Source organism: Gekko japonicus, unplaced genomic scaffold, assembly GCF_001447785.1.
Source record: "Gekko japonicus isolate JY-2015 unplaced genomic scaffold, Gekko_japonicus_V1.1 scaffold93, whole genome shotgun sequence".
NCBI classification, from domain to species: Eukaryota; Metazoa; Chordata; class Lepidosauria; order Squamata; family Gekkonidae; genus Gekko; species Gekko japonicus.
In genome coordinates, this window is record NW_015160838.1 from 1,991,589 (window position 1) to 2,018,670 (window position 27,082).

The 27,082-nt window shown below is 40.6% G+C and overlaps 1 protein-coding gene across 2 annotated transcripts in view; it reads right to left on the reverse strand.

The window, feature by feature from the left end:
- Positions 1–27,082, reverse strand: part of PPP2R5C (protein phosphatase 2 regulatory subunit B', gamma) — a 61,044-nt gene that overhangs the window by 23,445 nt on the left and 10,517 nt on the right. For both annotated transcript variants that reach the window (XM_015418625.1, XM_015418616.1), the window contains exons 2-8: positions 12,357–12,556; positions 10,902–11,012; positions 9,495–9,587; positions 9,276–9,406; positions 6,586–6,645; positions 6,093–6,201; positions 298–351 (exon numbers count right to left, since the gene is read on the reverse strand). In XM_015418625.1, coding sequence (XP_015274111.1) covers positions 298–351; positions 6,093–6,201; positions 6,586–6,645; positions 9,276–9,406; positions 9,495–9,587; positions 10,902–11,012; positions 12,357–12,556 — 758 coding nt within the window. The remainder of the gene's footprint in view (positions 1–297; positions 352–6,092; positions 6,202–6,585; positions 6,646–9,275; positions 9,407–9,494; positions 9,588–10,901; positions 11,013–12,356; positions 12,557–27,082) is intronic.

A 27,082-nucleotide genomic window follows, 5' to 3' on the forward strand; every position in this document is an offset into this window, starting at 1 on the left:
TGGCAACCCTATTGGCAGTAGTGGCCAAGACTAATGAGAGGTTTGTGCCCCTGTAACTAAAATTTCACAAGTTGACTCTCTTCAACAAAAAGATTTAGCACACGGCAACATATGGGTTAGCATTCTGAAGATAAGATGGCATGTGACGTTTACACTGATTTGTACTAATGCATGCAATACTGCATTCTAACAAATAGTTATTCCAAGTGACCAGATGTTGGTTGCAAACATGTTTCAAAAACATTTTGTTAATATACTTTAAAAGGCAAAAAACCCCAGAAAATAAGTAAAACTTACTGGCTCGGTAAGTGTGCTGTCTTTTTCTAAAAACTGAACTACACAGTACGCCAGCTGAATTGAGGAGGAAAAAAAAGGAACATTATTAGGTTAAATAAAAAACAACCCTATAGAAGTCAAGCAAATTTTGTTGCTGTTGAACGCGTACGCTACTGTGCATGAAGAGGTTAGAACTTGTGCATGAACTTAAAGGGCAAAGACCACAAAATCCCAGCAAGACTTAAAAGTTCCAATTACAGTCTCAAAACAGTCGATCCATGAAACTAAATCTCAGCCTAACCATGAAAACTGGGACTTTCACATGAAGCTACCTTCTACAGACCTCTTTCATAATCAGCATCATCTACTCTAACTGGCAGCAGCTCTTCAGGATCTCAGGTAGAGGCCCTTCACATCATCTACTACTCGATCCTTATACCTGGAGACCCTGTGCATGCAAAGCACGTACTCTGAACATGACCCTCCTTCTCCTCTTGCACATTCATTTAATAAATATTTCTGCACAAGGCAATTGTTCATACATTTTGACAGAACTTTAACAGCACTGATAAAACCATGATTTATCTGCACATTCTTCATTTTGCACACATGAGATATGTCTTATTACTGAGAAATACTACTACATACTTAAACTTTACATACTTTTTTCTTAGACAAAAAACCTTAAGACTTCTTGGGCTGAATCCTACCATTTGCTGGCACTGGTACAGTCCTTTGAACAAGGGAAGCTTCTTGGTTTGGTCGAAAACTCCTTGTGCTGGTTTTAACATTTCAGCATCACAAAACTGACCAGTGAGCCCCAACCCACAGAGTTCAAAGGAACAGAATGAATCCTCTAGTCCAGATCAAAAGCACACTGATGTATATGGGGTATTTGTCAAGTCTGAGTCCCCTGCCCCCAAGTAACAGATAATTCTATTGTATTTCTACCTTTTTCAGCTGTATTAAATCAAAGCCATGGATATGCATTACTGTTTCTCTTTCACAGGTATACAAATGCTAAGGGGACCAGTTTGTAGTCACCTCAAAAACCAGCTGCAAAATGGGGAACAGGGATCAACTTTCACCAGAAAAGAGCAAGAGTCCAGTAGCACCTTAAAGACTAACAAAATTTGTGGCAGGGAAGGAGCTTTTGTGAGTCACTGCTCACTTCTTCAGATATCTCCAGGAATCTGAAGAAGTGAGCAGCGACTTATGAAAGATCATACCCTGCCACAAACTTGGTTAGTCTTTTAAGGTGCTACTTGGACTCTCGCTCATTTCTACTGCTACAGGCTAACATGGCTACCCATCTTCAATTTTCACCATTCTTCTAATTTGAAAGTCACCTCTATTCCATTCTGTATCAAATTAATGCTTATTACTGTTTTTATAAATCAGTGTCTTTAATGGGGAAGTCACCTTAGAGTCCCAATTTAAGCAGGCTGTCTTCATGCTGACAACCAAATAGCAGACAACCATTCAACATCACAGTAATCCAAGTCTATGCCCCAACCACTGATGCAGAAGAGGCTGAAGTGGACTGTTTCTATGAAGACCTACAACACCTCCTAGAACTAACACCAAAAAATGATGTCCTCATCATCATAGGGGACTGGAATGCTAAAGTAGGAAGTAAAAAGGTAACCGGAATAACAGACAAGTTTGGCCTTGGAAAGCAAAATGAAGCAGGGCAAAGGTTAACAGAGTTTTGTCAAGAGAACACACTGGTCACAGCAAACACCCTTTTCCAACAACCTAAGAGGCGACTCTACACATGGACATCACCAGATGGGCAACACCGAAATCAGATTGACTATATAATTTGCAGTCAAAGATGGAGAAGCTCTATCCAGTCAGTAAAAACAAGACCTGGAGCTGACTGTGGCTCAGATCATGAGCTACTCATTGCAAAATTCAGACTTAAACTGAAGAAAATTGGGAAAACCACTAGGCCATTCAGGTTTGACCTAGATCGCATCCCTGATGAATATACAGTAGAGGTGAAGAATAGATTCAAGGGTCTGGATTTGATAGATAGAGTGCCTGAAGAACTATGGACGGAGGTTCGTGACATTGTACAGGAGGCAGCAATCACCACCATACCAAAGAAAAAGAAATGCAAGAAAGCAAAATGGCTTTCTGATGAGGCTTTACAAATAGCAGAGGAAAGAAGGAAAGCGAAAGGCAAAGGCGAAAAGGAAAGATTTACCCAACTGAACGCAGATTTCCAGAGAACAGCAAGGAGAGATAAGGAGGCCTTCCTGAATGAACAGTGCAAAGTAATAGAAGAAAACAATAGAATGGGAAGGACTAGAGATCTCTTCAAGAAAATTGGAGAAATCAAGGGAGCGTTCCATGCAAAGCTGGCCATGATAAAGGACAAAAACGGTAGGGACCTAACAGAAGCAGAAGAGATTAGGAAAAGATGGCAAGAATACACAGAAGAACTATACAAGAAAGACCTCGATGTCCTTGACAACCACGACGGTATAATCACTGACCTCGAGCCAGACATCCTGGAATGTGAAGTTAAATGGGCCTTAGAAAGCATTGCTAACAACAAAGCTAGTGGAGGTGATGGTATCCCAGCTGAGCTATTCAAAGTCTTAGAAGAGGATGCTGTTAAAGTTCTGCACTCCATTTGCCAGCAAATTTGGAAAACGCAACAGTGGCCACAGGATTGGAAAAGATCAGTATACATTCCAATCCCAAAGAAGGGCAATGCCAAGGAATGTTCAAACTATCGCACAATTGCACTCATATCACACGCTAGCAAGGTCATGCTCAAGATCCTACAAGCTAGGCTTCAACAGTACGTGGATAGAGAACTACCAGAAGTACAAGCTGGGTTTCGAAGAGGTAGAGGAACGAGAGATCATATTGCCAACATTCGCTGGATTATGGAGAAAGCAAGAGAGTACCAGAAAAATATCTACTTCTGCTTCATTGACTATGCTAAAGCCTTTGACTGTGTGGATCACAACAAACTATGGCAGGTCCTTAAAGAGATGGGAGTACCAGACCACCTCACATGTCTCTTGAGAAACCTGTATAAGGGCCAAGAAGCGACAGTTAGAACCGGATACGGAACAACTGATTGGTTCAGCATAGGAAAAGGAGTACGACAAGGATGTATACTGTCACCTTGCTTATTTAATATATATGCAGAGTACATCATGCGAAATGCTGGCCTGGATGAATCACAAGCGGGAATTAAGATTGCTGGGGAAAAGATCAACAACCTCAGATATGCAGATGATACCACTCTAATGGCTGAAAGTGAAAAGGATCTAAAGAGCCTCTTGCTCAGAGTAAAAGAGGAGAGCGCAAAAGTGGGCTTGAAGCTCAACATCAAAAAAACTAAGATCATGGCATCCGGCCCCATCACTCCTTGGCAAATAGAAGGGGAAGTCGTGGAAGTAGTGACAGACTTCACGTTCCTGGGATCCCAGATCACCGCAGACTGTGACTGCAGCCATGAAATTAAAAGACGCCTGCTCCTTGGGAGGAAAGCGATGGCGAACCTAAACAGCATGATAAAAAGTAGAGACATCACCCTGCCAACAAAAGTCCGCATGGTCAAAGCAATGGTATTCCCAGTAGTCATGTATGGCTGCGAGAGCTGGACTATAAGGAAGGCCGAGCGCCGAAGAATAGATTCTTTTGAACTATGGTGCTGGAGAAGACTCTTGAGAGTCCCTTGGACTGCAAGAAGAACAAATCAGTCAATCCTCAAAGAAATCAACCCTGACTGTTCCCTGGAAGGCCAGATAATGAAACTGAAGCTCAAATACTTTGGCCACCAAATGAGAAGGGAGCACTCACTGGAGAAGACCCTGATGCTGGGAAAGATTGAAGGTCAAAGAAGACGGGGACGGCAAAGGATGAGATGGTTAGGCAGTGTCATAGATGCAACGAACATGAAGTTGAGAAAACGTCAGAGGACGGCGGAAGACCGGAAGGCCTGGTGTGATTTGGTCCATGGGGTCGCAAAGAAAACAACAACAAAAATATCTCTTCTACACTGTAATATTTACAGAGCACTTTTATCCATGAACCAGCCCACCTAGGGGATGATGCATGGGCAATAAATGCCTTTTGGTGGTTTCTACAGGAGGATGTGGTCCATGGGGTCATGAAGAGTTGGACTTGACTGTGCAACTGAACAACAACAACAGGAGGAGGATTGTTCATATTTAATTTGCTCTAATTATCCACAAAAAGGCCATAAACAGGCTGTTTTCTAAGGTCCACTTTCACACATAGCTGTTTTTCTACTCAAATATCACTTCTATGTAGGAAAAGGCTATACCTTTTTGTGTGGACACTTTCACATGTATGCATCAAAACCGATATGGGTATGTAACATTCCTACAAGTGTTGGCCTCGTTTGCAACTGTAGTCCCAACCTACTGTAGTACAGCTAGCAAAAGGCTCCAGGGAACACAGAGATCCTTGCAAAACCAGGTTAACGAGTGTCAGCAGTTATCATACTAGATAAGACATTAGCTCAGGAACAGCCAGGCATGGAACACAAAAAGTCACTACGAAAAACAAAGTCTGTAACAAATAAGGATGTTTCACTTGAGCTTTAACTGTCTGCAAACCACCGCAAGCATGTGCAGAAATGCACAGCAATCGGTGGTTATGAACCACGGGGGATATTTTGCACAATCAACAAGCTGAACTGAGGAGATTCGAAAGATAAAGTTTACAGTCATGGCTGCCCATGCCTAAACTGAAACTACACTGCACGCTTGTAAAGAGCTGAGTAGAGGAATTCGAGAACCCTCGTCTCCCCAGATGAAGCCCTGCCCTTGCTCTTGAAATGAAGACTGAATAATGTTTGCCTCCTCTTCTCCTTAGGAGTGTTGATTGGAGAGAATAAGTGAAGTAAGGGACCAAGCAAAGGCGGGCAAAGTAATTAAGCACAAAAATGGGCTTAATCCAGCAATGCCGTAGCCTATTATACAGTTTATTTGAACTCGGATTTATCCAAAGGCAGCTGTGTATTTTGCACTATAAAAATAGTAATGCACAATGTTGAGCCTCTCCAGATGGCTCTTTGTGTCTGCATAAGAGAAAACACACACCACCTTGCTTCCTGGTAAATGGAAACATGCTACTATTTATTGAAGGATGAGAGGAGGAAGCCATCCAAGGAAAATACACACCCCTAGAGCATTTTAATACACATCTGAAATCTGAATTTATGACTATTTATTCAAAACACATTAACTTCCCTTCTCTGTTTGCGTGACAAGGCCTATAACAATTAGAACCATTTAAAAATTAATTTGGTTAAGAAATGTCACACACAGTTTGCAGATGGAGCAGCAGAGTTTCAGGAATCAGCCAACATACAGGATGTCCCTAAAATGACAGCAACCACACTTACAGCCAAAAGGTGTCAAAAAACAGACTTTTCCTGAAGGTCAGGAGAGTCAGAGTAGAAGTCTGTTTGGAAGGTACAAAGCAGAAGCCTGGACGAGAAAGGCCTTGCTTGCACTTCGCCTCAGTTGTCTTAACTTCCCATAATAAGTGCACAGCAGCACAAAGTTTGAACCTAAATGCAAACAAGCCATTCTGTCAGCCTGTATGATTTTTTAAAACAATGATAAGTGCGAGCATTAAGGATTCAGTATTGAACAAATGTTTAACTGACTAGGTAATTAAACTTTGCAAATGAAGATGAGGTTTCTGCAAATACCTTTTTACCTTTTGCTAAATATGCTGCTCATTGGCTGATAAAAGTTACAAAGTACACAAATATATATTTTTAAAAAACAAAATACACACATGTAATAATTTACCTGTGGATGGTAGACACTGAGTGATTTCACTTTGTGCAAAGGTAATAACACCTTCAGAAGGAAGATTTTGTGCTCTTCTTTCAATGGTAAGGCAAATCCATTAATTATACTGTGGGGGGGGAAATTAGGAATTCAGGCTTTATTAACGAATATTTATCACATTTTCAACTTTAATTTATTTTATTTATTCCCAGCTGTGTTTCCATACACATTCCAATGGAAATTTGTCTAATAACTATAGTCTAAATACTTACTAAAAGCAAATGCTAAAAAGTTTAGAGAGACTCTTTACCCAGAGACTTGCCTTGATCTTAAAGTATAGGCTCATGTTTGTATTTATACTTTTGTAATTATTATTTCCTGTAGCTATAATTCAATTAAGCTGTACAGAATGATTTCTTTCAATTCAAAACTCATTCTCATCTGAATGAAAGTTGTTCTGTTTTAACGCTCAAAGAGCAGCATTATAATGTATAGCTATAATGCAGCTTACCTTCCCAATATTTCCAGTAATTCTGCTATGCCATTGTGATGTTCTGTTTCATAAATAAACCTGACAAAGCAAATAGGTTATGAGCAAGGAGGCCTGATGGAATTATTCATATCTACCTGATGACATACGTGGTTCACATTTTCTACAAAAATCTGAGATATAACAATCATTTGAGATATTGCTGAAAACATTGTTTTCATTTCCAACATTCTTACTTTCTACCCAGCTTTTAGGATGCTGTCCCCCAATTTGGTAAGCCTCAGCCTTGAATGAGCACCCTGAACTGGATCCAGATTTAAAAAAATGTAAATGGGGGATAATATGGATAATATGCTCTCTACAGCTCATTCTATTTAAAATGGGTCACAGAATTCAGTATAACCTGGAACAACTTCTTCAAGGGTAGATCCCTAAGCAAGCACAGCATTCCAGTGTGTGTTGAGGAGGGGATGTTATCAAACAGATGGTGGTATTAAAAGAATACAAGTGGCCAATCAGAGATGCTATTTTTAAAACACTATACACCAGCCACCATCCTTATCTGTCCTGTTGCAAGTCTGACATAATAAGTTTAAGAACATAAAAAGAGCTGTGCTGGATCAGACCAGTGGGCCATCTAGTCCAGCATCCTGTCTCACACAGTGGCCAGCTACTTCCTCTGGATGGCCAACAACAGGGCATAGAGATTGAGGGCCTCCCCTGATGCTGCATCCTGGCTCTGGGATTCAGAGATTGACTGCCTCTGAATGTGGAAGTTCCTCTCAGTCACCATGGCTAGTGCCACTGATATCTATCCAGCTGTAGCCATGAATCTGTCTAATCCCCTTTTATAGCGGTCCATGCCTGTGGCCATCACTACATCCTCTGGCACTGAATTCCACATTTTAATCATTGCTTGTGAAAGAAGTACTTCCTTTTGTCTGTCCTGAATCTACTGCCAATTGGCTTCATTGGATGCCCTCAAGTTCAAGTATTTTGGGAGACTGAGAATAAATTCTCTTTGTCAGCTCTCTCCACCCCATGCATAATTTTATAAACCTCTATCATGTCCCCCCAGTCTTTTCTAGACTCAAAGCCCCAGACTCTTCAGCCACTCCTCATAGGGAAGGTGCTCCAAACCCCAACCACCTTGGTTGCCCTATAGATCTATACAGTGGCACTGTCGGCTGTAATATCCCTTTACTAATAATCCCTAACACAGAGTTTGCCTTTTTAACTTCTGCAGCACACTGGGTTGACACTTTCATTGAGCTGTCCACCAATGTTCCCTCTAAGCCGTGGAGTCTTGTGAGCAAAAATTCTACTTTGTGAGCTACTGGCATTAACGTTGTGAGTAAGCAATTTGGCTACTACATAAATTAGTTTCCTCTAGAGCCATCCTTCCTGAGCTGAGACAAAAATGTGTGAGCTGGAGGCTAAAAAAGGGTGAGCTAGCTCACACTAAATCAGCTTAGAGGGAACACTGCTGTCCACTATGACCTCAAAAACACTGGCACTTGTTTGAGCCCCTTGCATCTTTTGACCATGAGCTTTTCAGATCTCTTTGTATACCTGAAAGCGCCAGACATTTTTTGCAGACAACAGATCCTGGAACGTCCAATATGCTTTCTAAATCAGGATAATGAGAATGCATGACTATGCTGAAATATCAAAATTAAATCCTATTCTATCTAAGTATGGATATTACTGCCGTGACATTGTGCACACCAGTCTTAATCACAGCCTCCCTGTCGGGATATTTTTAGGTCTGCCATCTCATATCTCTATTGACATTATTATCCTGAGAAAACACACACACTCATCTACAACATTAACGTTGGCAGAGAATAGCCAAAACCTGCTGCATGCAAAAAGCTGGTGCTTTTGCTATTTTTAGACAGCATCCCCCCCAAAACACATATTTCTTACTATTTGTATGCCAGATAAGCTCTCTCTACAGTTGATGCCTTTGTCTTTTATGGATGAACTGGCAAAAAGCTGCATTGTAATTGGCATTATACTCTTTAAGGGACAGTACCATATGTTCTCTTTAGGGAAAACAGCACAAGGCAAAAAAAAAAAAGTAGAAAGATGAGCTAAAAGCAGGCAGTGTCAATATAGCTCAATATGCCTAGAGGGAAGAAGGGGGGGGGGGGGAGGCAAGCAAGCATGTGGCTTTTAAAGCCTTTATTTTCTTTCAACCTGATTTCTATACTAGCAGTATACCGAGATATCAAATAAAAAGATAAAGGTCCACATATCATCTGTTTGTAAGGTTATATATCACCACCTGCGATTGCATGACTGTACGAAGAAACAATTTTTTTAAAAAATCTGCATATCAAAAAGCTGTCATATGGGACTAGGAAAAGTTCTTTGGTTAAATACAACAGAACTACAACCTTAAAGATGTCAAATATCATGGTTTGCTCTATGGAAATCAACACAGGACAAAAGCTGCCCTCACACAAGAAGTGGATGAATTCAAATTCTGTGCCCAGATCTTCTAACATGCTTCTTCCCTCCTCTAGTATGGTCTTACTTGTGCAGCTTAAAATTATGTTACCGAAGTTACAAAACAAAGCTGACTTGCAAGTTTTGCAGTGGAGCACCTTCAAGAACAACAAAACACACCTCTCAGTAATTTCAAGATAGAAGAGTTTTAAAACACCTTTCTGATTAAAATGCATCAGCACAGAATGACAACGTACCTATAAAATATATTGTTAATTTGCTTCCTGATGTAAGCTCTTAGGCCTAAGAATTTCCCATATATTCTGTGCAGAGTAGTCTTAAGAAAGTCTCTCTCTCGGGGATCTTCACTATCAAAGAGCTCTAAAAGCTGCAAGAGACATATATTTACTTGTTTAAACGATTTCACATTAATCTGGATTGAAAGTTTGAAGATATATTCATTTTTTTAACCTCACCTGCAATACAAACTTCTGATCAATATATTTCTTAGCTATATTAGGCTGGAAATCTGGAGATTCTAAAAACCTTAAGAAAAATTCATAAACAAGCTGGAAAAAAAATCCACAAAACACAAGATTAGTTTTTAAAAACCAGAAATTGCAAATTTGATTTTTTTAAAAAAAGCAGTTAAATAGTACTCAGTTTTAAACAGCTTTTATAGCAAAATTCAATCCTATTTTGAAGATACTGTTTGCATCATTTACTTCGGACTTCTAAATGCGTTCTCTTAAACTGTTCATTCCTATGGACACTTACACAATCCACCCAGAACTTTTCCTGCTCAAGCTGCTCTGAAACAAAGAGGTGGTGTAAAGCTCCCACTCATTGCAATGGGGCGTGAGGATAAGTTCCCAGCAGCTTGTGCCCTAAATTTCCAAATTCAGCAGGTTTGTTATAACATATGAACTCAAAAAAGGACCTTAGATTCTGAGCTAGCACAAACATGACAGATTTCTCTTAAGTGCAGCTCAAAGTTCAGGAACTAGAGGTGGGAAAGCCTCCCTACCTAGTTAGGGTATACATTGATTTCAAATGTTACTGCATTTAATGCTAACCAGGTTCTACAATATTTGGAGCCAGTTCCTGGTTAAGAGGAGACTTGTGAACTGAGATTGGGGGCAATACATCCCTTCACAGCAATTAGGGTGGGAGAAGTGGATTTATTCCAAAGAGGAGCTACAGAGACAGACTGCAGGATTCAGATTCTCGCTGCATTTAAGAGACTGAGACAAGTTACATCCGTGAGATGCTGATATCAGTATCTGTCTAGTCACAGGAACTATTTTAATGTCTGTCTCTAGATTGAAACGGTTTGTATGATGCAGGGAGAGGTAAAGCGAGGCCCACCAGCTGCCATACAGGAAACCACGCAGGTTGCTCACTCCGAGACAAAAGGGCATGTGTGCAGTTCTGCAGATGCATGCAGCCCACAAGCATCATATCATCCACCCTGACCTGGATGCTGATGCTGTACCACAGTCATTTAATATGAAGACACTGAATTTATATATACCTGCTTTCTGTTTACACAGAAGCATCATTTATCAAAGGGATAGTGCTAGTCGGACAAAAAAAGGGTAATAGCAACAAACACCAACACGTTAATATTTTTCTATGGTTAGTAAAAAAAAATGCATCGAGATCAGCTTACAATGAACAGCAGACTCACCCCCCTAGCAAGCAAGCTGCATTATCCCATCCCAAGCAAAACGTTGAAGGGATGGGTCACCCGTTAAGACACTGAAATAGTAAAAGCGAGTACGACTTGTGTGTTCTGATTTCAGCTTATTGTCTTTTATTTTGCAGCAACTTTAGCCACTCAATGTTTAATCAGAAGAAAAGAAATTATGTCTCCGTAGTACCTGTAAATGAGGCCATGCGGCTTCTAAGGTTGGTTCATCCTCCTCTGGGTCAAATTCTGCTCCCGTTGGATTAGATGAAGGTGGTAATGTGCGAAACATATTAACTGCAAACTAAAAATCAAACATGCCAAAGTCTTGATACAGAAAAGGAACAATTTTAATACACATTTCAGTGATACTCAATGGATCAGGAGCCACACATGGCTCTTTGATCTTTGACATGTCACCTGTGGCTCTTCAGGGCACCATCCCCCAATATGGCACCTGCGCCATGTTTCAGGAAAGGGGGCAAGGGCCCTTTCCCTGTGATGCTTGCCGTTAGATTAATCCCCCTAAAGATAGCCACTGCCAGAGGAACCCAGGTAATCCTCCCTCAGGTGTAGGCCTCATGGCAGGGAAGAAAGTAAATGTGGCTATTTTGGTTGATGGTAGTTGCAAATGGGGCTCTCTGTGAGACATGGAGTGAGTAGCACTGACTTATTTGCATGAAGCCTTCATACAGGAATCTGCGTGAACCTAAAATTATTTTAAATTAAGTGTAATATCTGCTGTTGAGATTTTTTTTCTCTGCATGTTTCAGCTTCATGCTTTTGCCTCAAGCTATGTTCTCTTTGCTATAAGAGAACTTTTGTGAAGTGTATCTTAATAAAGGAAAAACAAGGCAGGGAGATTTCAGCAGGTTTTTCTAAGGGAGCGATCTGGCACAGTCCTTATTTCTCTCAAATTCTCATTTGCATTATCACTTTGTTGACCGTCAGGTATTCTTATGCTGACCAGACTGGCCACCACTCAGAAGTCCTGGCTTTAAATCACAGCTCAGACATGAACTTGCTGGGTAACATTAGGCAAGCCAATGTCTCTCAGTCAGCATCTGTTTGCAAAGACTGCCCATTTTACAGGGCTGTTTCAAAAATTAATGTATAAGAAGCACTTCAATCAATTAGGAAAAGTGTTTTGAAAAATATATATATATTTAACTTCCACTGCATTCAGAAGATGAGCAGAACAGCACTGTGATCTTTTGGTGGCATCTCTTTCTAATGCTACAGTTCAAGGTTAAACCAGGATGTGCATTAACTATTAAGGGATCTTGACCATGGACCGTTATAAACACAGAACACAACTGGTGAACCATAGGGATATTCATAAAAAAATTAAAATAAAAGTAAAACTTGCTAGACTGAAGCCAGCCCACCAATGAGGCACAGGTTCATGTTGTTATCATGGTGTGGTTTTACTACATTTGTTATAACAACAACCCTCAAGGTGTAAAATACTTCAGGAAGCCAAGTCATTCCTGTAATTCTTAAGTACTAATAATATATGCCATTGAAAAAGTTATGTTCTGTAGCACAGAAGAAAGTGTGAAGAAAACCCTTTAGTAAAAATCTTACTCAAGCAAAACTGCTTTAAGTCTGAGAATTTTTTTAGAATAATTTCATTTAAATTACTTACCATGTGTACTACTTCTGGGTAAATAGGCTCTGTGATCACATTGCGATTATGCGTGATATATTCTACCATTTCACTTAAAGCTGCTCGTTTTACTTCCTTCCACTTTAGGTCACTTAGTGGATCAGACACAAAGTCAAAAAGGACACAACATTGTCGCAACTTCTGAATAAAGAGCTTTTCTTGCTCTGCAGGGGGAACATCTGAAAAGAGCAGAAATATTTTGTTGTTATATGTTTATACACTGCTGTCAATATTGTGGAAAGCGACAGTACTATGTAAGTGCAGAAGCTTTTTCTGAGGGAGAAGGGGGGGGAGAAATCTAAAAGGAAAAAAGCAAAATTGTATTGGCTGAGAAAAAAATATCTATGGTGCAGTCTCATTTTGAATACTGTGTACAGTTTTTGCTCAACCTACCACAAAAAAGATATTATAGCATTGGAAAAGGTGCAGAAAAGGGCAACTAAAATGATTAAGGGGATGGAGCACTTTCCCTATGAAGAAAGGTTAAAGAGGTTAGAGCTTTTTAGCTTGGAGAAACGATGATTGAGGGGTGACATGATAGAGGTTTACAAAATTATGCATGGGATAGAGAAGGTAGAGAAAGAAGTACTTTTCTCCCTCTCTCACAGTGCAAGAACTCATGGGCACTCAGTGAAATTAAGGGGCATTAGACTTAGAACAGATAAAAGGAAGTACTTCTTCACCCACAGCGTAATTAACACATGGAATTCACTGCCACAGGAAGTGGTGGAGGCTACAAGCATGAGTGGCTATTAGCCACAAGGTATAGATGAGATGGAACACTGTCTGGTGCAGTGATGCTCTGTATTCTTGGTGCTTGGAGGGCAAGAGTGAGAGGGCTTCTGGAGTTCTGGCCCTGCTGGGGGACCTCCTGATGGCACCTGGGTTTTGGCCACTGTGTGACATAGTGTATTGGACTAGATGGGCCACTGGCCTGATCCAACATGGCTTTTCTTTATGTTCTTAAAATGTTGTACTTCAGCTTCTGGTGATGCATGTTCTTCCTCTATTTTTTGAATATCTGCATACATACACAGTTAAGGATACATCTGCTCATCAATCTCCAATGTTGACATATTTCCTTCACTATGTTCCCGATAGTTAAACCAAAACAAATGGTAAACTAAGCTTGTTATTCCTGTTTAGTCTTTGCATCTGTAAAATATCTTCATTATGCTGTATGCTAATTTGCTGCCCACCCTATTCCTATATGTCTGGACTGGTAACTTCCATTTCATTGTATTTGAAGAAGCATGCATGCACACAAAAGCTATATCTTGAATAAAACTTAGTTGGTCTTAAAAGGGGCCACTGGACTCAAACTTTGATCTGCATACATCCTGTTCCTTGTTATATAATCCCTACACTGTAAATTTTGTTGGTAAACAAAAATATTGAACTCAGAATATCAAAAAATATTTAGTCCTTTGGATATAGTATGAGGTTGGAATTCTGGCAGAATTAAAACAGAGTATTTCCACAGTACCTATAAATGTGACAGATCTGTAGGCTGAAATTCCCAGACTACCACCCACCCGCCCCCTTTTTCTCTTCCTCTCAACAGGACAATTCTACACCTCTCCCTTAAAAGGGGACAAAATATATTGAGAAGATATTTACATACCATGCAGAAAGTTTATATACAACTCCAAGGGAATGCTGACTTTCAAAAGCTTACAGTCCAAAAATCTTGTTTGTGTGTAAAGTGCTACTGAACTTAAATCTAGCTGTTCTACTACCAACCAATATGGCTATGTTCCCTCTAAGTTATGGAGTCTTGTGAGCACACATTCTACTTTGTGAGCTACTGGCATTAAAGTTGTGAGCGAGCGATTTGGCTGCTGCATAAATTAGTTTGCTCTGGAGCCATCCTTCCTGAGCTAAGACAGAAATGTGTGAGCCAGAGGCTAAAAAACTGTGAGCTAGCTCACACTAACTCAGCTTAGAGGGAACACTGGCTACCATCTGAAGCTATCAAGTTACTCCAATCTGAAAATGGGAAGTGTACACATCTTGGTCAAAACCTGTGAGGAACATTATCACCATAAGCGAGGATAATATCTCAGCACAGAGCAAGTACAACTACATATGTTTCTCCCTCAGACTTGAATCAGACCCAGAGGTTATTTCGGGGGAGATTGCGGGGATCGCAGTTCCCCCAGGTGAGGTACGGGGGCGGGGCACATGACGAAGCCCTGCCCCCTGCTTCCGGCCCTCATTCAGCCAGGAGGAGGCAGGAGAAGAGGGAGGGTAAGTTGCTTCCTCCCTGCCTCTCCCCACCCCTGCCTGCCTGGGGCCAGGGAGGGCCTTCGCGGGGCTTCCTTGCACCCCCGCCGGCCTTGCAGGTCCACCGCCAGGCCCCTGATGGGGCTCGGCAGTGGAGCTGCAAGGCCGGCAGCAGCCGGGACCGTTGGGGGCGGGGTGTGTGGCCTTATGACACACTTCCGGTGATGCCAGGGGGTGGGGCATATGCTAATGAGTTATGCTAATGAGTTCCCCTAGCTCTTTTTCTACGAAACAACCCCTGATCAGACCAGATCTACTTGTGTAGCAGAATGAGATGGAAATGGAGTAAAGCCCTGATGCAGTATGCAATGGAAGTGTGTATGTCTCCATGTAGGGTAAATTACACATTTGAATCTCTCCTCTATAAATATCTTCTTGATAGTGGAAAGCTAGCACAATAGACAGACGGAAGGATTAGAATAGTTGTCTCTTACATGCTATTTCCTTCTCTTGCAAGAGTTCTTTTTTTTAATGTGGGGAAGTATTCAAAAATGGTATCACCCGCATGTAATCTGAAACTGTACATACAGCCCACAATCAACTGAGAGCTTTAGCCTGGGGAATGAATGCCTATTTATGCTAGTGGAATGTGAACTTTATTTACTAATGTAGATATAACAGATTAAGGCAATGATGTATCTATAAACTGAGAAAATAATACCAAACATATAATGAATTTTGAGCGTTAACAGTTGTTGGCTCCACAGTTACTACTTTTCAATTAGATGCAGATACTGAGAAGGGGAGTAAATTACTTGATCAATGGTAGAGTGCTTTTAGTGATAATCAGAGTAACTGGCTGTGGACATGCAGTCTTCAAAAGTCCCGCTAAGCTGAGTTACTGTGAGCTAGTTTACAGTTTTTTTAGCCTTTGGCTCACATTTTTGTCTTAGCTCAGGAAGAATGGCTCCAGAGCAAACTAATTTCTGTAGTAGGGCAAATCGCTCGCTCATAACCTTAATGCCAGTAGCTCACCAAGTAGAATTTTTGCTCACAAGACTCCACAGCTTAGAGGGAGCATTGGTCTTGAGGTAGTATAAACATTAGTGTTAAACTGGTTAAGGATATGCTGGCACTACTAACATTACAACTGTTTATTAAGGGTCACAGGATGAGGATTACCTTGGCCTTCCCATACCTGGCCATAAAGTGCTAATAAACTATACTGGATTTCAAAAATGTTCAGACTTTTATCATTGGATTCTTTGGCTAAGTATTTTTTTTCTGGCCCTGGAAACAGGCGATCTTCTCCAAATTCCATTCGAAATGTAGCTGCTAGCTGTCTCCTAGAGCTCTGAAACATTTTTAACATTGTCTGCCCAAGACACCATGGAATTGCACAGAAGGAAACTCCATTCATCTAGTACATACCACAATTTACTTATTTAAAGCCTGTGCAACTTGCCACCTATATTTTACTCAGAAAATCCCTGAGCTGGTACACTGCCAGAAAACTATGGTGAGGGTAGACATGGCAGCCTAAAATATGAACTGTTTAATATGACTAAAATTAAGTTTTAGAGTAAACAAAATAGACAAGTGCACAAGAGCTTGCTGTTATTCTAAGAGCTTTAATCTTGTATCTGTAAACTGCCTTAAATTCCTGGAAAGCTGGGGTATAATTACAAAAAATAAGAAAATGGATCTAGAATACATTATCAACTAGCTAAAAGTCCAAGTTTAGCAGGCATGGAGGAGGCTAGAGTGGGGCTGTGACTTAGTGACAGAGGATCTGCTTGGTATGCAGAAGGTCCAGGTTCAATCCCTGGCATCCTCTCTTTAAAAAGAATAAGAAAGTAGGTGATGTGAAAAACCTCCACTTTAGAGCCTAACTACATGTTATGAGCTACACAACTTCGCCATGGAGGCTTGCAGCCATACTGTAGTTGTGAATTCCCACTAGCAACTCATAAGGAAACCTGCAGCAGGGCCTGATTTGGACTGGGACTTTTGTGCTGATTCTCCATGTCAAGATCAGCCTCAAGGGTTTGATCAGGTGAGTGACAGTACACCCCCACTTTTCAGTAAGCCTTCAGGTCCTTGGACTGCAAGGAGATCAAATCAGTCAATCCTAAAGGAAATCAACCCTGACTGTTCCCTGGAAGGCCAGATATTAAAGCTGAAGCTCAAACACTTTGGCCACCACTTGAGAAGGGAGCACTAACTGGAGAAGACCCTGATGCTGGGAAAGATTGAAGGTCAAAGAAGAAGGGGACGGCAAAGGATGAGATGGTTAGATTGTGTTATTGATGCAACGAATATGAAATTGGGCAAACTCCGGAGGACAGCGGAAAACAGGAGGGCCTGGTATGATGTGGTCCATGGGGTTGCAAAGAGTCGGACTTGTCTGTGCCATTGAACAACAACAACAACAAAGCTTCCGTAGGGGAGTTACTTCTCCTGTTTTCTAACTTATTTGATTCTATGCCCTCCTATCCCTTTATGCCCTGCTGTAGTACTTATACCCAGGGATGACTGTATCCCATAGATGTTCCCCATTCCACCATGTTTCCGAGACACCTACTTATGGTAATCTCGCCCTCTTCCCTCCCTCCCTCACAGGAATTTCCCCTTTTCTTCTTCTTCTTCCTTTCTTGCTGACTGGACCCTATATCTATTTTCTTATTATTAGCTGGTCTATGGCTGCCCTACCCTGCCACCCTCTGACCTAGCCACAGTGTTCAATGCAATGGTCACCTCCAGGCTGGATTACTGTAACTCGCCCTTTGAGGTTGATCTGAAAAATGCAACTGGTCCAGATAGAATGCAGCTGCAAGGGTGTTGACAGGAACACCCTTCAGAGCACATATCCACCCGATGTTTTATCAGCTGCATTGGCTCCAGATTGAGGACCAGATGAAGTTCAAGGCCCTTAATGGTCAGGGACCAGCATACCTTTGGGACCACCTGACCTGGTATGTCCCCCTAGAGCATTACACTCGAATGATCAAAGCCTGCTGGTGGTCCCCGGCCCAAAGAGCGTCTGGCTGTCATCAACCAGGGCCAGAGTCTACTGGCCCCCGCCTGCTAGAATACTTTTTCAGGAGAAATCAGGGCCCTGTGGGGATCTGATACAAACGGAGTTGTTCCGTCAGGCCTATGGTTGAGGGCAGTAGTGGGCTAGAGTCTGGCCTCCCCCTCCTTCCCTTCCCCCTGCTTCCACTTCTCAGTCATTCTGTATACTACCCTCCATATGAATTTTTTGCCATCTTGATTTTTACAGAAATTGTCCTAGATATTTTACTGTTTTATGGGTTGAGTAATTACATATTGTATTTAGAATGTTTTTAATTGTATATTTATAAGATGTCACCTGCTCTGTGCTGGTTTCAGAGAGCGGGCTATAAATGGAATTACATAAATAAGTAAAATAAAATATATTTTTATGCTGGCCCAGCACAGGGACGTGAATGAAAAGACAAAATCACCTGCTTATATTCTACTTTTGTAATGGCACACGAGAGGCTTTTGAAAGTTCAAAATAAAATATTTTAGGACCAGTCAGGCTAGATGAAATCCTCCCCCCAAGTTCATGTAGATCCCTGTTTATTTTGCAAAAATATTAAACATCTAAGACACTTGTAGTACACTCTCTAAGACTGCATAAAGTTTTATCCAGTTTTAAATCAATACTTTTATGGTTACTGCAATCAATTAGGTAATACATGGAAAATTTGATGTGAGGCAATTATTTAAGTTTGTTTTTTTATACTGATGTCCACCTAGATTAAAAGTGTATGTGGGGAAGAACAAGGATTTTAAGAGCTAAGAAACAGCTTCATCAGAAAAGCAGAGTTTGATCTGGAGGGAGAAAGTAAACAGGAGTAAACACAATACAGCCCACGTATTTCCCTAAAAGACAACTTCTGCAACCCACTTCTGGCTCCAGAGATAGCAAGATTTTCTTGCACAGATTTAGTTAGTTATAAATAGGAAACAAGTTACTTTAGAATGCATGTTGTCCAGTTATATTTTTATGTAATGTATTAGTGCAAGCTCACTAACAGTTAGTCCCCAATAGTTCAACACCTTTCACTAGGACCAAAGAAAATCGTACAGTAGGAGGCAAGCTGGGAAATATTGCACAATTTGCAATATTTTAGCATCATGTCTTGTATAAGTCAATTAACATGTTCCATAATGAGCAGAGAAGCAGCTATAACATTTATCAAGGTTTTGCATATTAAGCTACTCTAAACTGCATCTTTAAAAATCTGTGAAAGCATCAAAACAACATAGGAGCATATCCAAGTAAACACACCGTGCAAAGCGAAATTCGATTACAGCTTCTGTCAGTGTTACTAGGAGACCAGTGATAGCAGATAGCTTGGTAACCACAAAGAAGGTGCTAAATGACAGCTGTTTATGAACAGAACATAATTCTTATGACAACTGGCACAATACAAGTATCACTTTAATCAAATGTAAGGCCTCTAAAGTCTCAACACACCAAAATACTTTAAATAAATGTTTCACTTTTGAGGCACAAGTGGAAGAGATGCTTTCACCACCTGTATCAAATTGCTTGTTATGCAAACACTACTCCTGCAACCACCTTTCCCATACTCAGCAAAATTCAATTAAATATTGGCTGCCTTCACATGCAGCAGTCTCTAGACCTTCACAGAAGCCCTGTAATGACACATCCAGATAACCACTGATAAAGTACACACTTAAAGTTACCTACTAAACGTCATAATTTTTTCAGTCCATTGCAAAGCTAACTTTTACCACTATGCTTATGGCTGTTAGCTGTTGTAGGTTAGGGAATATAAATTAATTCCTTGTTTATCCAAAATTCCCTGAAGAGTTCTAAGAGCTCATAAGGATTTTTTGGAGAAAAATATGCAAAGCCAGGTCTTACCATAGGAAATAATTAGACCAATGTGCAAACACTTCCCCATTTGGAGTAAAAACCTCCCCCCCCCAGCAGACTGACTGAAAAAAAGCTAAACACAATCTACCTGAATTACTTGAAAATTATCTACCCATTTCACAGCAAACTAGGAAAAAGAAGTAAATCTCACTTCAGTATTAGTTCAATGAAGATTTAAATGAACACTGGAACAGACAAAATGCTGAAGAGGTAACATTTTACTCCATTCATCACACACTTCAGTGCTTAAATATATTTAGTCACGTATCATTTAAAGAAAAAAATGGATGCTGTTCTTACTGAACAATAAAGACCTTACGCAGTTTCATTGTGTAAGATATATTAAGACAAAGAAGCTGGCGATTTTGCTTAGTTCTGAAAAACAAATACCTGGAAGCAGTTCTAATGAGAAATGTAATAAAAAAACTTGCATGTAACCCAGAAATGCGGATATCTAAATTTATAACAGGTGACAGTACAAGCCTACAAAAAACAGGTGTTAGTTAATTAGAGGAAATTTCTCTTAAAGGAACGATACAAATGTATGAACCCAAACTTAAGCAGCAATGCACTTTTAACATTCCAGAAAAACCTGGCCTTTATCTAGCAACTGAAAAGTATCAGATAAAAAATGAAAATCTAACAAGGAACACCAGACATTAGGTCCAAGATGTACTGTAGCTGAAGCTTTGTCCTGTGTACACCAGAAAGATGACCAACCCTAAACAGAAATATAAGGTAATCTTTTTCCTGAACAAGCAAAACCAAATAAAAATTACTGTGCTACTCTTTCATTCCCAAAACTTTATATTGGAGCATTGACAGGATTGATACTAACTTCAGGACTAAAGCAATGTTCCTTACAGAGGAATATCTAACAGATTACATTTCTACCAGTGGAAGTATTTTATAAGAGCACTGGAAGACAACAGCAGCTGACCCACAGTAAGGATCTGTAGCTCAGCTGGGAGAACACATGCTTTGCATCCATAAGGTCTTGGGTTCAATCACTAGAACTCCAATCAAAGCATCCTGGGTAGGAGATATTAAAAGATATCTTTGTCTTCCTAAGCCCTGACCTGGATACTTCCATACATCCCCTTATTTTTAATTCATCTGATATATTCATACTCTGCTTTCCCTGTCAAACTGGCTTGCAAAAGTTACATGTTTAAAAATGAAAAAGTTTCTAAGATGCACAACTCAATGTTTGTTGTTTTACACAAAGAAAAAAAAAGCTTCCATGAAATACTGTAGCACTCTGTTATGACCTGGTGGAACACTGAGAAGCTGCCACTGTTACGTGGTAGAGGTGACAGTCAGCACTGGCATGAAATGGAAAAACAAAAATGCCTGACATTCACACATCCACAATTATTAGTATGCAACTACTGAAATGAAGATGGATGCCCTCCATTCACAGCTGTTGCTTTCCAACTTTGCAGTAACTGCGTGTCTGACTACAAGTACACCAAATTTCAGGTTTCTAGTTGGTATGGAAATTTTCTTGCAGTTGCGATACCCCTGGATGTACAGTTCATTATGTGTACACACAAAAATGAAGCTTCCAGTCCACAAGCAGAAATGCGTATTTCTCATCTCCTACTGAATTTCACCGTATATGTAAGCCAAATTCCAGACCTACTTCAACAGTCAATATGAGGTATGACTTGCTTTGCTGGAATGTTCCCTGCATATTATTATTGAATGTACAAATGTAGTAAGTGTCCCATTTTCAGATTTAACTAGTAACTAGTTTACCTTCTTTTGTCTCTTTGTTTGGTGTAGCACATCTTGACTGTCAAGCTCTAGCATAATACTGATTTCACCTGTCTACCGTGAACTTTAATCTCTCACATACTTAATTCTGATTTTTTTTTGTAAGCTAAACCTTCCAACTTTCGCTTTTTTGTTCCTCCATCAACCCAAACACATGTATTGCTGCCTTTCAGTGTAAGTATGCTTGGACTATGTCGTTTCTACGCCATTTAACTTGCCATGTTCAAATGTTTGTTTCAGCTGTTTTAGATTTCTCTGTTTTCAGACTTCTGTAGTCCAAACCCTATTGTTCTGTACATTGGATGTTGACTGTATTTGACTTACAATCTGTAACCACCTGGGGTCTCGGCAAGAAAGGTGGACTATAAATAATGCAAACAAAAAAGTGGAACTGCACAAAATTTAATAATTTAATTTTAACATTACAAAGACAAAAAAGCTTGACTGAGCTATGAATCCTACTTCTACACCTTCAAAGTCCCCTATCATACAGCAATTGTCCCCAACCACTGTTCCAGCTTCCCCTGCTATTTACTTTTTCTAGAATCTGTGCCAAATCTAAATATTACCAGCTAACAAAAAACAAACAAAAAACAGGTTAAAAGTTACATAATTAGCCTAAAAACAAAAATATTTCATAGCTTTGTTACTTTAGTGAGACTTCCAAGAGCACCGAAGGGCATGTTACATTCTTTACATTTAATTTTTTTTTTGTTAAATGAAGCATGAAGTCCAAGTGATCTATAAATTATTATTATTATTGCAGGTAATAGTGGTGGAACTGGATTTTACAACTGGCTAGCAGAAAAGAGCAGTTAGCAACCAAACCCAGCCATAATTTGTGGATGCCAGCATATAAGGCTGTGGATTTGGGCTGTGAATCAGCATTCCAGAAAATAGCATTGCCTATATTCCGGGGGACAGTCCCGTTAGCGTGTTGTGGCCAAAGCAGGCAGCTTTGTGGCCTCTTAAAATGAATAAACTTATTAAGACACAAGCTTTTTTCCACTGGTAGAAGAAGGAGGGGTCCCTCATTAACTGCACTAAAGGCTACACTAGGATCATGGGAGCTGCACTGACAAAAGCCATACGTGACAAGTGATATAATAAGTAGGGTAATTGGGCAAGACTGAGCAAAGAAGTTGGCTGGATCCGACCAAGGATTTTTTAAACATCAAACCATTGAAACTGCCAGCAGAAACCTTACAAACAACATCAGGAGGGACCTTTGCCCTTAAGAACCAACAGACTACAGAAGCCACCAAGACTCCAAAGGCTCTCTTAAAAAGTTTCCTCTCACATCCCTTACAAAATTAGGAAAAAAGTGGGGCCTTCCTAATTTCTTCCAGAAGGCTGTTCCACAAGGCAGGAGGTGCAACAGAGAAAGCCCCTAAGTGGGCAGCAACAGAACACACCCTTCCACGGTCTGAGATAAGTAAGAAGTGGTACAATGCAGTGCAAAGTTGCTGCATAGGCTTATATTGGAAGGTATGGTCCTTGAGATGTGCTGAACTCTGAGAACATCTTGAATGGGGAGAAAACAAAGTGAAAATTGGTGCTTCAGCCATTGAAGCCAAGTACATTTTCCCCTAGATCAGCACCATTTTCTATTACAAGCACTTTTGCTGTTCTGAGCAAAATGCCATAGTGATGAAGGCTACATGGCTTAAAAATATAACTTCAATAAGGGACATTGTGCTTGGTAGCCTGTTGAGAACTGGCTAGTTATTGCGCAGCTGAAGTCAATAAACGAACACTTTGATGAGGCAAGAAACAAAAAAAGCAGTCTCGGGAAAATGAACAATAATCTTATGCAAAGCAAGTTAAGGGACTCTTTCCGTTTCCTGATAATTTTGTAAATGTCAAGGAAAAGCATCCACACAGAAGTCAGCTTTTTAAAGTCATGCCTGCTGGAGTTTCTTCCAATACCATGTTTTTAATTGTACGGGAGGGAGAAAACACACTCAAAGCACAGCAGACAGTAAAGTCAACTGTATGCATGTATGTTTTCCATTTGATTTTCGTTTCAGCATTATGTTTTACATGAAAAGAACTTCTCTTTTAAATACAGATGCCTACTGATAATGGTCTTAAATGATATGCACTTTGAAGGTTCATATGGCTAACCAGCTGGAATTTTGAGTGTTATACCAGTTATACTGGAGTAAATTCAATAAGCTTTTCTGCTGATAAAACAGGAAGGAAGGGTCTCCTTTTGATCACCCAGAAAGTTAATACTAGGTATCATGAGATTTGCATGGACAACTACTATGTGGAACAGGGGCTGTAGTAAGCAGGGGAGTTTGATGAGATTGAGTGGAAAAACTGGTTGTATTGATCCCACCACAGAGGAACTAGGGAGGTGATGAGATATTTGATGTGTTACTTGCCTCCAAACAGAGCTGTCATGGGTGGAAAACTGGGATGACTGTCCCCCTTAATTTACAAAACTCAAGTCTGCTTAACAATGCAATTTTTTTTCCTGCAAACAAGTAGTCCCCCTTTAGATCCTATCCTACACCTACAGTACTATAAATGTTGTAACTGTAATCCCTAGGAAACTGGAAGAAAAAAATGCAATACGGATCTCAATTCTGACCATTTTTTTCCAGTTTCTCCAAATTTATTTTCAGATCCAGACTGTTATCTCAGATATTAAGGTCTGGCCAACAGACCAGATGGAGGAGGAACAATCAAAGAAACTGCAGACTTAACAGTCAGAGGTGTCACTCTCATTCAGAGACAGAAGGAAGGCAAGATGGAGGAGCACTACATTTTAAAAGAATTTCTATTGGGTCATTACTCGTTGCTTTCACAGCAGTTCACACAATACAAGAACAGCTAACAATCACCAAAAAGCTCCCACTATTTACAGTAATTTATGAATACAACGATTTACAATAGATCAAGATGGGTAGCTGTGTTAGTCCAGTAGAACATTAAAGACTAACCGAATTTGTGGCAGGGCATGAGTCTTCGTGAGTCACTGCTCACTTGAAAGCTCATACCCTGCCACGATTTGGTTAGTCTTTAAGGTGCTACTGGACTCTTGCTCTTTTCTACAGCAACAATTTACAATAACCAGCACCAGAACACTTAATGAATGAAAGCTAACAGCAAACATACATGTGTATATGCAACAGAAAATCAACCAAACGACCATGCAGAAGAATTCTGGCACCTACTAGAAAGACTGTGTGCCAAGTAAGCCAAGTAAGAGAAGGAACGCAATGGGGCACCACCACAGAAGAGGCCCTATTCCCCATGGCTACCTAACAACAACTGTAAGGGTAGGGGCACACAATGTATACAGAATCTGGTACAAAAGGCTGCTTGGAGTAATTCATTAGTAAGACAAACAGTACATGAACATGAGAAGATGACAGGCAGGGACCAAACCCAGGAGAAGGGCTTGGAATATTTGGAGGAAGGGCATGATTAGAAGAATAATTATATTTAGACAACTCAGGAACCTCAAATATTTAGCCTTTTTGTCAGAATATTAAGATCCCTGTGTGTTTCATCAACACTTCTTAGCCCACACTACTACTGTATGGTGGATTTAAAGAAAAAGATTTGTGTTTAATCTATAAAATTTAAGACAGACATACTCAATAGATAAAGTGACTAGAGATGTGAAAGCCCAGGGGGGGGGGAGGAATATTCGGTGGTGATCTTCCCCCATATTTCCCGCCCCCCCACCAAAACTACTTGTATTACAGACATACACAATATTTTCAAGGTTTCTGTGTTTAAATAATTTTGACAATAATTAATATGCTTTGTTGTTGTTCAGTTGCACAGTCGAGTCTGACTCTTTGAGACCCCATGGACATCATCACGCTGCATGTATTTAATGATAATACATTACTAAATAATTAAATCATTAAAATCCAAACATGCTGGCAGTCCTATATATTATGCCTCTATAAGAGATTTTGTCCAAATAACATACTTTCTTTTGTTTACTATAGAATTTGTTTTTTGGCTTCATCTTCTCCCTCCTCTCCCAGTTACTTGGCAGGCCAGTTATTCACCAGCCAGCCCACCCAACTAAATCTCTGCTGCCTGCCTTCAACCACAGCTCTCTCTCCACTAGAAATTTATGTGTGAAGGGATGGCGGCAGCTCCTCTCTAGCCCAGCTCACGTGGAGAAAGGAGAAGCTACTCCTCCCCTCCCCTCCCCAACAAACCCACCTGCAGCATGGCACCCTTAGTGGCAGAGCAGGGACACCAGGATCTTTTGCTTCTCCTTCCCCCACCTGCATCCAATGCTTGTTGCCTCAGCATCTGGGGGGTAGCAACAGCTCTAGTTTCTCCTCCCTCACCAGCCTCCAGCATGGGTCCCACTTCTTCTTCTTCCCCTGCCCATCTCCAGCTTCAAACCCTCAGGAGGGCAGAGGGCAGCAGCTTCGGCTCCTCCAATGCCTGCTTGTGGTGACAGAAGAGGTTTCTGTACTTGTACAAAAAACTATTCTCTGTTATGGGGGTGATCTGTAACACCTGTTCTGTTTTTTAGTTTTAGGATTTTTCTGCACACCTGGATGTCCCCCCAGCTTTGGAGAAGTATCTCTTCAGTTGGATACTGAATATCTCTTCAGTTGGGGACCTGCAAGGACTTGTGGTAATTGCATCTCATTTTCCCCTTCCTCTTTCTCATCTCTGAAAGCTCCCATAGCCCCTCCTCTTTTCCTGTGTCCTTCTCCCCTTCCCGCCCATAAGCCAACCTATTTATTTATATTTGTTAGTTTATTCGATTTATACCCCACCCTCCTTGTGTAGCGGGCTCCTTTATCTGACCCTGTATTCAGTTTTCCCTCCTTCCCTACCACTGGCAGCCTCTTCCTGGAAAAGGTCTGCCAAACTGTGTGGTGCCCACTGCCTGGGGGGTACGCTCGAGTGCATGGGAGTGAACCTGCAAGGACTTGTGAGAGGCCCCTCACTTTCCTCTGTATCCCTCTCCCCACACTATTTCTTCTTTTCCTCATCCTGGCAGCCAGCATATCCTTTCCCTGCTTCCTCACCTTTCCTTGCTCCCCCCCCCCTTTTATAGAAAGAAGTGTCTTGTCTGTTCACAGCTCCAATCTCCACATTTAAGTATCCACTGATTTGGCCATGTTGGTATTTCCTTCTGTGAGGGGAAGAAGGAAGACTGGCTCTTCTAACATGATGTCTGCCATCTGCAGTTTTTAAAAGCTAATTTAAATGTTTTAAAAAGTTTTTCACACCACTTCATCAGGAATATATTTTTTTAAACCTCTAGCCAACTGATTAACAGTGCAATCCTATGCAGAATTACTTCAGTCTAAGTTACCGGATTTCACTGGGCTTAGACTAGAGTAATACTGCATAGTATTGCACTATAAATATGGCAGACCTAAAAGATCTCCATTCCCTAACTGGTCGTACTATAGCTGCTAAGTCTATCTTGAAACACTTACAGAAAATGCTAGTGCAAGTTGTAAGAGAAAGGAAATTCTACAGTTGTAGAAGAGTCACTAGTAATGTCCCCATGATCTTGTTTGGCACATACAGCTGGTGAACTCAATGGGAAGTCTTGACCGACAGGAACCTCGTGACAGGACACAGGCAGAAGGGAACCTTAGTTATGCTGGCCTATGCCATTAAAAGCTGCCATTTTATAGGTCAAAGTCCTTCCTAGACAAGTCCTCAGAAGCAATCTGAAACTGGTATTCAGACACTAAAGAAATTTTCACTCTGGGAACTCATGCTGAGATATAAGGCAGTGAACAGTGGAATGGTA